Below are 15,138 nucleotides of genomic sequence, written 5' to 3' on the forward strand. Positions count from 1 at the left end.
CAGCCACCATATTTGAGGCCCTCGCACACCGTATGGCGTCCTATCACACAGACTGGGCGTTTTCAATTAAGTGAGGATACTATGGTCCATGGTTTGGGATGTACGGTTTTGCACTTAATTTGGTGTTGAGCTTGCAGCTTACGTGCGTGGGGCAGGGGGAAGGGGCCGCGCGTTGCTCTTGGTCCTCTTGAATAGCTGGCTGGGCCCACAAATGCATAACAAATTAGTGAATAAATGGGAAAAATTTTTAATAGCGCTAAGCACACCGCAAATTACTTATCAATGGCAGCAACGAACAGCACCTGTGCCGGAACATTAGGCCTGCTGGGGAACTCATCCTTGATTGGTGAGAGGCGCTGCGTCTCTGCTATCTGTAGCTTAATAACAAAAAATTATATTACAAATCAAAACAAATAAATTAATTAGGGCTAAAAAGGCGAATTTAGTGCTGTGAAGCAACAACAGCTCAGCGAAGGATGAGGGTGCGGTCTGCCCCTAGGTTAAGATTGAGCTGCATGGCGCCGACAGGGCTCAAAGCGCATCTAATACCTTGTAAACTGACTAAAAACTTCATTTCTGTTTCTATTCTGATTTATTTTATTAGAAACAATTAAAAACGCTAAAAAAAGCAAGCAAAAAAATGCTGCAGCAGCCCCCAAGCCCGACCGGGGTAGCCTGGCAGAGCACAAGGGCAGCGCCGTCTCACCGCCTGTCGGCGTCCCCCTGCGGACTGCTGGTTGTGGCGTATGTGCCTGTTTGTGTGTCTGATATATGTTCAGGGGTTTATTACTCTTGATTTAAATAAATTGTGGTATTTATTTGGCCTTTCCGCCTCAAGCATCGCAGCCAGGCGACCCCAGCGCGCGTCCTCACGTCCTCTACACAATGGGGGTAGGGTTTCGCGGGGCGGCGGTGTTGCCGTTTTGTTTTTTTCTTCTTTCTCTCATTTCGCACTATCCCCATGCTGTGAGAGGTGATGACACTGAGGGTGACGGAAAAGGTGAGCTAGGGTTGCTTGGGTCCCTTTGTTTTATCCTCGTGAGCTCTTTGTCTCGGGGGCTCCTCCATGAATTCGTTCGTCTTGACGATTTTTCGCCATCATCTGCCGCCGCCTACTCTAGTTTACGGCTAGTTTGAGCTTCAGTTGGCAATATTATCTCCCTCAGACCTGTAGAGAGTTCCCGTTGGTGTTCTCCAGTTGACGCTCATGGCGGCCTTGGGCTGAGGCGGGCGGGGTGCCCAGCATAGCGTTTTCTATGTCGTTTCATACAAACTGTTTCTTTATTTGAGGAACGGGGTGTAGAAAGCGAGGACGCGCTTCATTTGAAGTGTCTTTGCGCGTTCGGGGCCTCCCCGCCGTGTGTGTGTGCTGTGGGGACACTAGTTGGTGCTTCTATAGTGCTTGCTTGCCACTGTTTTGACGTTCGTGAACAGCGGCTGCTTTTGTTGCTGCATCTGATTTTTTGCAGTGAAGGATGTGGTGATCGGCATTGACCTGGGTACCACGTACTCTTGCGTCGGAGTGTACCGACAGGGCCGCGTGGACATCATTCCCAATGACCAGGGCAACCGTATTACTCCCAGCTACGTCTCTTTCGCTGAAGATGAGCGCAAGATTGGCGAGGCTGCCAAGAATGAGGCTGCTATCAACCCAACGAACACTATCTTCGACGTCAAGAGGCTCATTGGGCGCCGCTTCAACGAGAAGGAAGTGCAGCGCGACAAGGAGCTGCTGCCGTACGAAATTATCAACAAGGATGGAAAGCCATACATTCGCGTCATGGTCAAGGGCCAGCCCAAGGAGCTCGCCCCTGAAGAGGTCTCAGCTATGGTTCTGGGAAAGATGAAGGAAGTTGCAGAGAGCTACTTGGGCAAAGAAGTCAAGAACGCCGTGGTCACCGTCCCAGCCTACTTCAACGATGCCCAGCGCCAGGCCACTAAGGACGCTGGCGCCATCGCTGGCCTCAACGTCATCCGTATCATCAACGAGCCCACCGCCGCAGCCATTGCCTACGGTCTGGACAAGAAGGACGAGAAGACCATTCTGGTGTACGATCTTGGTGGTGGTACCTTCGATGTCTCAGTGCTGGTCATCGACAACGGCGTCTTCGAGGTCCACGCCACTTCCGGTAGGTTTTTATCGAATTCCTGTAGCCCTCAGAGTGGCTGGGGAGTTGCCATTGGTCTATGTTCAATCAAAGACACAGTTGAGACTCAAGAGGAATTCTGTGGTGGTGCTTGATGGACGTGCAGGTGACACTCACTTGGGTGGTGAGGACTTCGACCAGAGAGTCATGGACCACTTCCTGAAGATCATTCAGAAGAAGTACAACAAGGACCTGCGGAAGGACAAGAGCGCCCTCCAGCGCCTCCGCAGAGAAGTTGAACGTGCAAAGAGAGCTCTTTCCTCATCCCATCAGGTACGTCAAGCCACTCAAAGGTCTGGGTTGGCAGGCACGCACAAGCAGGCTGGCGAAGCTGAGAGTTGGCCCATTTCCAGTTAAAGACTCATTAGGAGCCGTTGGGGTATGGAGTTTGTTAAGATATTGCACGGCTTTGCTTGTTTAGGAATAGCCACCCTGTAGTGCCGGCCGCTGCTGGGTCGGAAGTGTAGCTGCAGCGCTCAGTGGCTGTTTCTCTATAGGTTACCGTGGAAGTTGAGGGTCTTGTTGACGGTGAGGACTTCTCTGAGACGCTGACTCGCGCCAAGTTCGAGGAGCTGAACGCCGACCTCTTCCAGAAGACTCTGAAGCCGGTGAAGCAGGTGCTGGAGGACGCAGACTTGAAGAAGTCACAGATCGACGAAATTGTGCTGGTCGGTGGCTCCACTCGTATCCCGAAGATTCAGCAGCTCATCAAGGAGTTCTTCAACGGCAAGGAACCCAACAGAGGCATCAACCCCGACGAAGCCGTCGCCTACGGTGCAGCTGTCCAGGCCGGTATTCTCTCAGGGGAGGGCACCCAGGACATGGTGCTGCTCGATGTCACCCCCCTGACTCTCGGTATTGAAACCGCTGGAGGCGTCATGGCTAAGGTCATCAACAAGAATACTGTCATCCCCACGAAGAAGACTCAAACCTTCTCGACCTACTCTGACAACCAATCCGCTGTGCTCATTCAGGTAGGGACTGAGTGAGGTGCTGTTGCCTTGTGCATGTATGTTTCTGGGTCCGATGTTCTTTTTCGGAACCAGCCCTCCATGTTTGCCAGTGTTCCCGATATGCCGGCTTGGCTGCGCTTCATAAAATGTTTGAGGCTGCGGCTGTGTGTTGCAGTCCTCAATTAAGTGTGGCTATTTGTATATGCTTGTGACTACAGGTGTACGAGGGTGAGCGGCCAATGACGAAGAACAACCACTTGCTGGGCAAGTTCGAGCTGACTGGCATCCCGCCTGCTCCACGGGGCGTTCCGCAGATCGATGTGACATTCGACGTGGACAGGAATGGTATTTTGAACGTCAGCGCTGTTGACAAGGGCACGGGCAAGAGCGAGAAGATCACCATCACAAATGACAAGGGCCGGCTGACTCCTGATGAGATTGAGCGCATGATCCAGGAAGCTGAGCGTTTCGCTGACGAAGACCGGAAGACCAAGGAGCGCGTCGACGCCCGCAACGCCCTTGAGGGCTACCTGCACAGCATGCGGTCTACGGTTGAGGACAAGGACAAGCTAGCGGACAAGATTGAAGACGATGACAAGAAGACCATCATGGACAAGATCACCGAGGCGAACGAATGGCTCGTCGCAAACCCTGAGGCAGACGGCGAGGAGCTCAGAGACAAGCTCAAGGATGTTGAGAGCGTTTGCAACCCCATCATCTCCAAAGTTTACGGCCAGACTGGGGGCCCCTCTGACTCGGGTGCGACCTCCACTTCTGATGATGACTACAGCAGCCACGACGAGCTCTAAAAAGCGGACCAGCTTTGCCGCCACCAACTGCAGCACCGGCTGCTGCTGCTGCGGCGGACGGTATGTGTAGCAGCGGTGACGGCGTGGAACTTAGCGGCAGACGATGAGTTTGTCGTGGTAATTACAATAGTTTTAAGTGCCACATATTTGGGGGCGTTGTTGGGGCCCCTTCGGGGGCCCTTTGGGTTATTACCTGGGCTTCTGGTGTCCTCAACACTTGTGTGAGGCCTTGAGGCCGGGGGCTTCCCGCAGTCGGCATTGGGCCTCCCAGGGTACCCGCAATTTACCGAGTTCGCGCTGCGGGAACTGGGGGCACCTGGGCGGGGTGGCGTTGTTGATTGAACATCTCGGAGGGTTTTTAAACAGCAGTTTCTCTTAGTGGCTTTGCAAAGTAGGTAGCGGTTGGGATATAGGTCATCAAGGGGAGAATTGACCACTAATGTGTGGCCAGTATATCCAGATGCTGCAGCCAGTGCTACCGTAGTTAGTTGTAGAAGGTAGGCGGGATGAAAGCTACGGGCAACTGGGGGTGAGGCGAGCTGGTCGAGCATTGCACTGGAGGATCACAACGATAACTTTGTTGGTTTTGAAGTATATAGTTGGCAGGGTGATAAATGCCAATATAAAACAAAATTGTGGGTTAGTGTGGAAGTGAACTGCAGGAGCAGCGTTTGCTGCAGCTGCGAGATTAGCTGTAACGGCATTGTGCTGCCGCTCCTAATTACCGACGTCCGAGTGAGACTGGGAGGGGCGCGGAGCCAGTATACCTGTACAAGGGAGGGGCTGTTACATTCACACCCGTTAGGCTGCGCCATTCTTTTGGGCGCAGCCATTAAAGGTCCCCCTCTGGAAAACCGAACAACTCTTTGAGGTGCACTTGGCAACGCCTTTCAACTGAAGGGGGCCCATCCGAAGGGGACCCTTAACAATTTCAGTGGATCCAGCTTCAGTAGCTGAGGTGTATGTTCACTATGCTTTATGACAGCCTGCTGGGTGCCTGAGGGCTGTGGCGGCTCCCTTGTGACCAGTACAGGATATAAACGGCTTGACGCACATAGGCTTAGCGTGCACTGTATACATGTGCTAGCACATGCATATCATGTACACTTGCTTCCATAAAGCTGACAGACGATGCGGAATGGGGAGAGAGCGAACCTCCAGCATAGATACGAAGGGAATGGTTTAAGTATTCAGTGACTGCGCTTAGCTTACTATGTAGGTGATATGTGGTTATATGCATTCATGGTTCTTTCTACAATATCACTTCCGTCTCCAAACATAGCAGCCACCCAGTGCTTGCCCCCTTTGGAGCTTACGCAATTCTTCTCACTCTGCGTCGCCTTCCTGCCTTGGCTGCAGTTTCTGTTGTTGCCATTGCTCCTGTCGTTGTTGCTGCTGGCGCTGGAGCTTCTACTGCCGTATCAGTCGTTTCGCTGATGCTTTCTTCACTGTTGCTTAGCTCTTGCTGCTGCTGCTGCTGTTCATCTTCTTTTGCAGTTGTGCTGCTCGGCTGCTTGAGCGCGCACAGGGCAAATGCAGCTGAACTATGGCGCACCACCGCCGTCTTCTTTCCCCACAGTTTCTCAACTTCCAGGGCTGGCGGTAGCACGTAGGTCTTAAGCCCACAGTAGCGATATCCCGCAGAGCAAGCGTTGAAGCCGGCTCGCACCAGCGGCATTAAGGTGTGCAGCTCCAGAGCAAACCCTGCAGCACGAGGCATGGCTGTTTGCAGTGGGTTGTGAGCTCAATGCAGTACAGTGGCGTGCTGGATAATGAGTTGTGGCATGATGTACTGCGGTGTCAACAAGCATAACGTTTGATACATGTAATGCAGTGTAGAAGTGAGACATCCTGCAAATCAGCTCCTGTTGCAATCCCCAAAAAATGGAAATAGCAAATAGATAATGAAGGCTAACAAGTGGGCGAAGTAAAATACAGAACACTACAACGGACACGTACCGGCAACATTGGAGCCGTTTGCTCCACAGTCTGCGGCGGCCGTTTTAGCAGGATCAACAGTTTGGCTGGAGCCCACAACGCCCGCATTGGAGGCCACGAACATATTTTGCAGACCTGCGGAACGAGACCACACAAACTCTGAGTTAGCGCTGAAACCTATGGTCTTCACTCTGAACGCTAGAACGTAGTGCTTAGGAAGCCTGAAAGAGAAGCATCCCAAACTCTTTGCCGGAACCCCAGCTCTGAGTATATCCATGCTTAATAGAAGAAACTCAATAGAAAACTGTGCGCCCGTGAGGCTTCCGAAGACAATTACCTGGCAGCTCGCGATCCACACAGGCTGCATAAAACAAATGGTGAGACTGAGTCTGTTCAGGCACGGACCCCACGTCCTGATAGTGGCATTCCTTAGCACCTGCAGCCCAGCTTCACATCAGGTGAGCTTAGCATTTAACTCGAAAACCCCTAGCCCACACCCTGAATAGGAGGCTGTACACTGAATATCACTACGGCTATTACTACAGCTAAGCTGGACGTGCTTAATTAGCCTCCCGCTGCCGTAAGTTTGACTATAATGAGGCATTTTGTGAGGTGTGGAGCCGGTGTTACCTGGAGAGCAGTGAACCACGCTGACGCTGGCTAAGCCTGCTTTGTCATACATGAAGGTTAGCTGCAGGCCAAACAAAACCTCTTTGCCTTGGCTGCACCCCACGGCAGTCTCAGGCTGCAGCAAACACATCAAACCCAAAATTCTGAATATTCTGAATCCTATAGTGCGGGCTTCCTAGTTATGGAATAAAACGGAGAAACCGTGCTGAGCGGTGAGCGCTGAATCCCTACAACCAGCTTTTAGTCTGCGGCGCTGTGCACCCAACATCAAGTACACAAGTTGAACCAGTGTAAAAGAACCACCCGTTTGCTGTAAACGCTAAATGTTAAGGTCTCATATCTTAAGACCCTACAAAGTACCAAATATGAAGCGTGCATGCAAAGCAAGGAAGGGCATGACATTTTTTCCACTCTAAGCATTCTGCTGGTCTGCTTCCGTTTGGCTGTTCAATTTTCGCAAGATGCCGTGGCGCGCAACGTTTCAACATTAAGTGTAACAACTGGATTTTCCGCTTCAAAGTAGTTTGTGTCAGTATAGAGTAACAGCAATGACTTTACTGCACAAACATAGGCTGAGCTTGAGCTGGAAGAAAATATGGCCTGACAGGCTAATTGACGCTTACGAGGGGATCTACAACGCTGTAGGTTTCCAAAGAGGTAATAGGCTTGTCGCCGCAGACAGCCCAAATTCGCGCTTCGCCACTGGTGGTATTGGTACCTTCGCAACGGTGGCTGCACATAAAGACAGATCCCTATCCCTTGCAAGAATGCGCAGATTATCATCTGAATTGAGGGCTCTAGAGTTTACGGTCAAGGGTGTGGAGTCTCTGCACAGCCTACACTGTGCAACAATAAGGGCATCTGGGATGCTAAAGCCTGCCAAAAGGCGTCCGCCTCCTTTACCTTGAGTCGAGATACCTCAAAATGGGCTGAAGCTGGCGCAAAACTGAGTGAAAGAAGCGAAACCAAAATTAATCGAAGCAAACACAAGTTAGGAGCAAATTAGCCAAATAATAATGGTCTTACCTGCCATTCTGGCAGCTCTTGATAGCCAACGGGGGCCCATTAACATCCATGCTTAGTTGAGCAGCAAACCCGAAGAGGATCTTCTTGCCCTTCGGGCAATCAACGAATCCGGGAGCAGGTCCAGCCCACACAACAACGGAGCTGCTGCGCAGCTGAGGTGTAAAAGAGCACAATACCCATATCCCCAAACCTTGTGTACTCACGCCATTTGCTGCAGCCCCTTACTATTGCACAGCTAGGCACCTTGAAGTCAGGCACAGCTAAATGCACTCGTATGCTGCCTAGATTCGGAAACTACCTGTGCCAAAGGCCAGCTGGCCACGCTTTAGCTGAGGGATTTTTGCGCAACGGCTAGACATCGTGTAAATGCTACAAACTGCACTTTTTAAGAGCGAGGTAGCTGTGTTGTACGGACTGCCTAGCTTCCTGCTCTTACAATCCAATTAGCTGCTTCTGCACTGATGTGGGTTTGCAACGCTGCTATCAAATGGGTATAATTGGGTTCACGCGACAGCAAGCCATCCTGGCAGCGCAGCTAGCTGTCAGTGCGTACTCACAACGTCTGTGATTGCCTCCGAGGATCCCGTTAGTAGATCGAGATCGTCTTTATTGTACCCGAAGGCCTGAGAGTAGAAGGAGCTGGCGCTGCGGTAGGCCGCATGAAGGTGCTCAGGCAAAAGACGAGTGAGTGGCTGCAGTTGGTACTGCACCTGTAAAAATGACAGGAACACAAAAGAAGGTCTAAACAAGTATATATACCTAACGCTGTATGAGCCTGTCTGTGGTTGTGGGCGCATAGAAAAAGCAATGCGTGAGTGCGAGCAGAAAATACGATCGAACGCATGCTTTTTCAACTGCGCCGCTTGAGCCGCCAATCAACCCGTGCCTCCAGGCCTCCACTGGTTTTTTCCGAGAAAAGTGTGTAATGCATGTCTGTATGCGTGAACGTGTGCGTACATGCGTGCATGTTGCATGCTTTGCTGCTTGCGTGCATGCAAAAATGCATGCGTGCATGCATTTTTGCATGCAAGCAGGCATCAACGCATAAATGCGTATGCGCATGTATTTCCGCATGCATGTGCACTTTCATTCCCGTACGCACTACGAGCGTTTTCTCATGACTGTCTGCATGGATTTGCACAAAGGCATTGCTGGCTTACCGGCATCGGCAGGGCGGCCACAGATTTTTCCCACTGTGAAAGCTCTAGAGGGTTTGAGGGGTCTTTGGGGGGCCTGCCCCCAACGACAAAAGTCGATGTTGTAACCCCAAACGAATTGCCTGCATCGTTTTGTAAGGAAGCTTTGTTGCTGGATCCGTCAAAACTGTAGGTGAGCACACACCGTAACAGAGGATATCATACGATTCGTGCACATTCTGCAGTGGTAGAGGTGGCTGTCGTGAGGCGCAGTTCGCTCAATTTCAAAAGCTGTAGGTCTGAGCCCTTCTTATTCCCATCGCTCACGAAAATAATTTAGAAACGGCAACTTCAGCTAAGCCATTGCCTCTTTTAGTTTTGTTAAGAAGGTCCTGCGCGTGCTCTTTCAGGACGCGGATCTGCTTTGTTATCTTTCCCCCTGCAGCCATTAAGCAGGAGGAGCAAGCGAGCAGTGACAGCCATAGCTCTGTGATGACGGAATAATCTAGATGCTTCTAATTCGGTGAAGCTACAAGCTTGTAGCCTAAGAGGCCATCATCTCCCCACCACATTCAGCACTGGTCTGGCTGGGGTTTCTAAAAGAAGCAATGTGAAGAGCATTGCAGAGCCGATCCCGACGTGCACCCTTGCGTAGCGTTGCAAGACCCACACACTAAGCCCTTAACAAAACAACTGCAACTCTTAACACTGAGCAGTAAGCCCTGGACCACAAAGCCACTAGCTCTTGGCCTTACCGAGCTTAATGTTGGTGGTAACATGTGTACCGAAGTCTGAGAAGAATTCCATCCACTGCACGATTGAGGCGTCTGTACATCCTGCGGCTTGTGCATTACTTTTGAATATCTGTGGGGTGCATTTGCTGCCTTCTGGTGTACTCGGGAAACTGCTGGGGAGCTTTTCAACTGCCTTGTTGAAAGCTTCTGTGGTTGTGCTGCAGCAACAGCAGCACAGCAGCGGCAGCAGCAGCAGCCACGGTGTCCGCAGGCCCACCAACCCACTTTTTCTGGAGCCACAGTCATAGCCAGTGGTTCAGCAGCAGTTGCTACCCCAGGGGTCAGTAGTCCCACGCCACCTTTAGCACCCCTAAAACTCTCCTTTAGCGCTTCCTGTTGCTGCCGCCATCACCGAATTCATAAAAGCGCTACAAACGAAAGCAGGAATGGGTAAGTAAAGTTGCATTGCTGCAGCTCGAGCTACCTGCTGGCTAGGCCAATGGCTGCGAAGCCTGCCTCATATCTTATGCAGTAGGCCCGCATCATAAATGTTTTGTTCTGCTTCCGTAGGGACTCGTCGGCTATCTTGCGAAAGTTGAGGCTGCCGCTGAAGGGCAAATAGGGAAGCACTCCGTCCACTTGGGCGTCTGCCGTCAAATCCGTCACATAGTCTTTCAGGCTCTCTATCTCCTCTATCTAGGACAACAACAAACCGCAACCAACAAACACACGCTTTTTGATCGACGAAGAAAATGCACCAGGCTGCGCTGAGGAGAGTCGGAACAAGCAAACGCCGCCGAAATGCCGCATGCTGAAAGTATACGCGCTAACCAATGAGCCCTGAGCTTCTAACTCTATAAGCTGTGCCTGGGCCGTGGACTCAAATATCACACTCCATGCCCTTGGCGCTGAGCGCGAAATTCTAGATTCTCAATCCAAGAGCCTCACCGTTTCAGCGGACTGGCAGGAGACGTAGGGCCGTATATATCCTCCCTTGGGCTGCAGAGTAGTTAGGTCGGCGGAGACTCCCTCTTTGTCGTGACCCCAGTCAAAAGCTATCACAGGAGCCCTGAAGCCAGGGTCACCTGGAGTGCGGTCGTCTCCCAGGGGGTTTCCAAAGACCAAGTTGTAGCCAGAGCCCAGGAAACCTGAGAATGGCAGCAGCTACAGGGGTCCCTTTCTTTGCTCGGGCTGTCTGCTGTGTTACCTCGTAGTTAGTATAATTTCGTACAGCATGTTATCCCTTTGTGCTGCTCTCACATGTATTGGCTCATCTGCGCATATATCTGCAGTTGTAGATACAGTTCTATGCACGCGTGGTCATGTGCATTATGCTTGTATGTACATATGCATATATATATATATACATAGATAAGTATGCAAATAAGGGGCGTCTCAGTTTCCTTTTTCTCGAAGAAGCATGTATCCACTGCCCTGTACACTTCAATATAGCTGCTGCTGCTGCGTCTGCCTAAAAGTGGCTCATCTGCGGCGTGCATATTGCACTGTCTTCCGAGTATGCTTTAGACCCAAGCACAGGCAACCCCATTATCACACTATATATAAAGCATGCGGGAACTGCTCAACGCCATCGCAAGATCTGTTGCTGCATTTTGTGCTGCTTGCCGATCCCAGGTATGGTGTCTACTGCTTGAGCGTATATGTCTTCGTCGTTCTGTATAGACAGCCGAGGTCGGTGCACGGGGGCTTCTGAGGCAGATTCGACCTTTTTGGAAATCCACGCTGCACAAAAGAAAGACAACATACTGCTTATTTATCATGCACCAAGGAATTCGCGTTTGCCGGTTCGTACGCAGTCACATAGAAACCACAAAGCCCGCAAAGGTATAAGTGAAGCTAAATGAAAGCACTCAAAACAAGAAAAACAGAATGATGGGGGAAAATTCCTAATCAACCAGGCATACGCATAAGTTAGGGAGGCTCAAGAATGACCTACATCTGTCGGTGCCCATATTCTCGAAATCCGTTGTGAGCGTTTGCTCCTTGCGAGTCCCGTACTGCTGCTGAGTGGTCTTCAGCGCAACAACAACTTAACAGCAAGATCAAAATTATAAACAGAGCGCATGTCTTCTTACCTATCTATCTATTGTTATGTGTGCTGTTGCCTCAATAATAAAGAGGTTAAAATGACAAAAGCCATGATGGACCAGTGCATCACTGAAATGCGAAGTGGTGAGAGTTGCGGTGATAACGCAGCGGTGATTATGATAGTTGCACCTAAAATGTAGTGATAATCACTCCAAGCATTTGTAGTGAACACATCGTAAACGGATCAGTATATAAGTGCATACATATTCATTAATCTGCAAAAATGCATGTGCATATTTATTTATCTGCAAAAAAAATGTGTAGATGCATAAAGGATATTCGCACATGCATGCAAAGCATGCGCACTCAGCCGTTAACCTTATACAAGCTCAGTCTCTTGCCCAGTCAGCGTAAGTGTGTGCAATGCCACTTCAAATTTAACGGTGCACGCCTAGTGTGCCATGGCATAGGTCTCTGCTTGAAACAGAGAACACGTATCTCTCACAAGACTGCGTATATACGTTCATATATATATATATATATATATATATATATACGCGTATGTGTATGCATATGTGCACATCCGTCTTTGTAAGTATGTATCTCTGTATAAATGCACAAACGTATCATATATATATATGCATATATATATATATATGCATTCAGATGCCCAGATACGAAAATAGAGGAAAAGTCGCCGCCAATACTTTTGCAAATGCATTCTCGTTTAGATATTTGGATTTGAACGCAAATAAAACAATCATGCATTTGTAGACGCAGCTAAACTTATATATCCTGGGGTATGCCTATGTATAGATTTGCAGCTATGTATATACGTATAAATATGCAGCACTATGTATTGCAGTCTTACCCGGTCTGGGCGTTTGCTGGCACTGTACGATTTGCGCGAGAGTGCTGGTCTGCTCGTGTGTGAGTGCTTCATTATCTCTTCTTCCTCATAACCAATTTGTTTTCTGCTCGGCTCTGAGCTGTAAGTGTCATCCTCGTCGTCCGAGTCCTCAAAGAAGAAGGATGGCTGGGTAGACAGCTCGTCTACTGGTTCGTTAGTTGTCTTGGTCGCTGTCTCGCTAGCCTGCTCGCCAGTTGGTAGGCTCTCTCTCTCCCAAGCTCGTTTCTCAGCTGTCTCTGTAGCTGGCTTGCTCGCTGTGTCGGCAGCTGCTTCGCTATCTAAATCGCTAGCTGATTCGCTTGCAGAGTCATTCCGTGGCGCACTAGCTGCCTCTCTAGCTGCCTCGCTCGCTGGCTCACTGTCTGAGTGGCTAGCCATCTGGCTGGACAGCTCACTACCTGGCCCTATGTCTGGCTCGCTGGTCAAGTCGCCTGCTGGTTCACTAGCTGGATCAAGTGTGGGCTCTTCATCTACTTCAGAGGCTGCCTCGCTGGCCGGAAAGCTAGATGCTTCACTAGCGGGGTCGACTGCCGGCTTGCTGGCTAGGTCCCCAGGTAGTTCAGTAGCTGACTCGGAAGTTGGCTCGCTGGCTGGCTCGTCAGCCGACTCGCTGGCGGGTTCACTAGCTGGCTCGCTGGCTGGTTGACTAGGTGACTCGCTAGCCGTCTCGCTGGGTGGCTCGCTAGTTGGTTCTTTAGCTGGCTCGCTGGGTGGTTGGCTGAGTGACTCCCAAGCTGACTCGCTGGCTGGCTCGCTGGGTGAGTCGCTAGCTGCCGCGCTGGGAGATTGGCTGGGTAACTCAGCAGCTAACTCGCTGGGTGGCTCGCCAGTTGGTTTTCCAGCTGGTTCGCTAGTTGGCTCGCTTGCTGATTCGGTCGGTTGTTGACTAGGTGACTCGCCAGCTGGCTCGCTCGGTGGCTCGCTAGTTGGTTCGCTAGCTGGCTCGCTAGTTGGTTCGCTAGCTGCCTCGCTGGGTGGCTGGCTAGGTGACTCGCCAGCTGGCTCGCTCGGTGGCTCGCTAGTTGATTCGCTAGGTGGCTCGCTAGTTGGTTCGCTAGCTGGCTCACTGGGTGTTTGGCTAGGCGACTCACTAACTGGCTCTCTGGGTGGCTCGCTAGTTGGTTCGCTAGCTGGCTCGCTAGTTGGTTCGCTAGCTGGCTCGCTAGTTGGTTCGCCAGCTGGCTCGGTGGGTGTTTGGCTAGGTGACTCGCTAGTTGATTCGCTAGCTGGCTCGCTAGTTGGTTCGCTAGCTGCCTCGCTGGGTGTTTGGCTAGGCGACTCGCTAACTGGCTCTCTGGGTGGCTCGCTAGTTGGTTCGCTAGCTGGCTCGCTAGTTGGTTCGCTAGCTGGCTCGCTAGTTGGTTCGCCAGCTGGCTCGGTGGGTGTTTGGCTAGGCGACTCGCTAGTTGATTCGCTAGCTGGCTCGCTAGTTGGTTCGCTAGCTGCCTCGCTGGGTGTTTTGCTAGGCGACTCGCTGACTGGCTCGCTGGGTGATTCGCTAGTTGGTTCGCTAGGTGGCTCGCTAGTTGGTTCGCTAGTTGGTTCGCTAGCTGGCTCGCTAGTTTGTTCGCTAGCTGGCTCGCTAGTCGGCTCGCTAGCTGGTTCGATAGCTGGCTTGCTGGGTGTTTGGCTAGTTGGTTCGCTAGCTAGCTCGGTGGCTGGCTCGCTAGCAGGTTCGCTAGCCGGTTCGCTGGCGTATTGGCTGTCTGGCTCCCTAGCTGGTTCGCTGGGTGTCTCACTGAATGGTTCGCTGGCGGTTTCGCTGGCTGGCTCGCTAGCTGGCTCCCCAACTAGATCGCTAGCTGGAAAGTCGACTGATTCGCTAGCTGGATCTTTGTCTTGTTCGCTAGCTGGTCGGCTATCTGGCTGGCTATCTGATTGGCTATCTGGGTGACCTTCTGGCTGGTCATCTGGCTCATTGGCTGGCTCGTCTGCTGAACTGCTGATGGGGTCACTAGCTGTGTTGTTGGCTAGTTCTTCATCTGTGTGGCTAGTTGGTCTTCTGCCTCTGTGGATGGCGAGCAGGCCAGCTGGCGGCGTATTTCTGTGGCTAGCTGGGTGGCTAGCTGGGCGAGCTGGCCTTGACCGCTGTCCCTCCACGGCCCAGCCGTGCTCCGCTGTCCATCCTTCTGAGTCTCTGGTGGCTCTTTCTACTGATGGGAGGTCTTCTGTGGGCTCTCTCGTGGTTGGGAGGTCCTTGCTAGGGGTGTCGTGGGCTGGGGGCTCCTGCTGAGGCTCAGGGCCGTTGGGCTGGCGGTCCCCGTGACTCCCTATGGGTGGGTGAAGGCCATGGGCCAGGGGCTGATGGGAGTTAGTAAGGCGGATCGCGTAGGAAACGGGGACTTGGTGGAGGCAGAAGAGAGCAGCAGCAGCAGTAGCTGCTGCTGCTGCCGCTGCGCGTCCGAGGGACGGCATGGGATGGGACAGCAGTGGGCAGCTGGAGAGAAAAGCTACAGCTACCTATACACTTGGCTAACAATGAGTTGTATTTAAAAAAAACTGAAAGAAAAGACTGAAAGGGGTTCTCACTTTCAAAGATTTCGTTGCGTTGCTGGTGCTGCAACTGGGAGGATGAGGGACGGTGACCAGCCACTGTGGCTGCTGGGCATCTCAGTGCCAAAATCTTTCTTATTTGATTCTGATGATAAGACGCTGATAATCTCGGTTTAACTAGCTCAGGTGTAGCTGGGGCCGCTAGCTGCAGCAGGAGACCCTGGGGCAGCTGTTGTGGGCGGGCTTCGATCACGCCAGTAGGCCCCACAGATCTAGCTGGTGCTTGGCCTCCCCTTAAGCGTAAAGAGCGGAC

At 51.6% G+C, this 15,138-nt stretch overlaps 2 protein-coding genes across 2 annotated transcripts; one reads left to right on the top strand and one right to left on the bottom strand.

Annotated features, from left to right (window-relative positions):
* Positions 1–885: 885 nt before the first annotated feature.
* On the top strand, positions 886–3,909 carry ENH_00010480 (heat shock protein 70, putative; the record flags this gene model as incomplete). The annotated part of the gene is made up of 5 exons (XM_013584198.1): positions 886–1,000; positions 1,470–2,129; positions 2,254–2,420; positions 2,645–3,121; positions 3,319–3,909. 5 exons carry the CDS (start codon positions 886–888, stop codon positions 3,907–3,909), a joined length of 2,010 nt encoding a protein of 669 aa, XP_013439652.1.
* A 1,312-nt stretch (positions 3,910–5,221) lies between these two features.
* ENH_00010490 (PT repeat family protein, related) lies at positions 5,222–14,747 on the bottom strand (the record flags this gene model as incomplete). Its single annotated transcript, XM_013584199.1, has 14 exons — positions 5,222–5,613; positions 5,869–5,982; positions 6,185–6,283; positions 6,478–6,592; positions 7,101–7,209; positions 7,504–7,655; positions 8,061–8,213; positions 8,664–8,826; positions 8,967–9,078; positions 9,395–9,591; positions 9,858–10,069; positions 10,322–10,521; positions 11,331–11,397; positions 12,294–14,747. 14 exons carry the CDS (start codon positions 14,745–14,747, stop codon positions 5,222–5,224), a joined length of 4,539 nt encoding a protein of 1,512 aa, XP_013439653.1.
* Between the last annotated feature and the right edge of the window lie 391 nt (positions 14,748–15,138).

The sequence above is a fragment of the Eimeria necatrix genome, genomic scaffold, assembly GCF_000499385.1.
Source record: "Eimeria necatrix Houghton genomic scaffold, Enh_scaff130, whole genome shotgun sequence".
Classification (NCBI taxonomy): domain Eukaryota; phylum Apicomplexa; class Conoidasida; order Eucoccidiorida; family Eimeriidae; genus Eimeria; species Eimeria necatrix.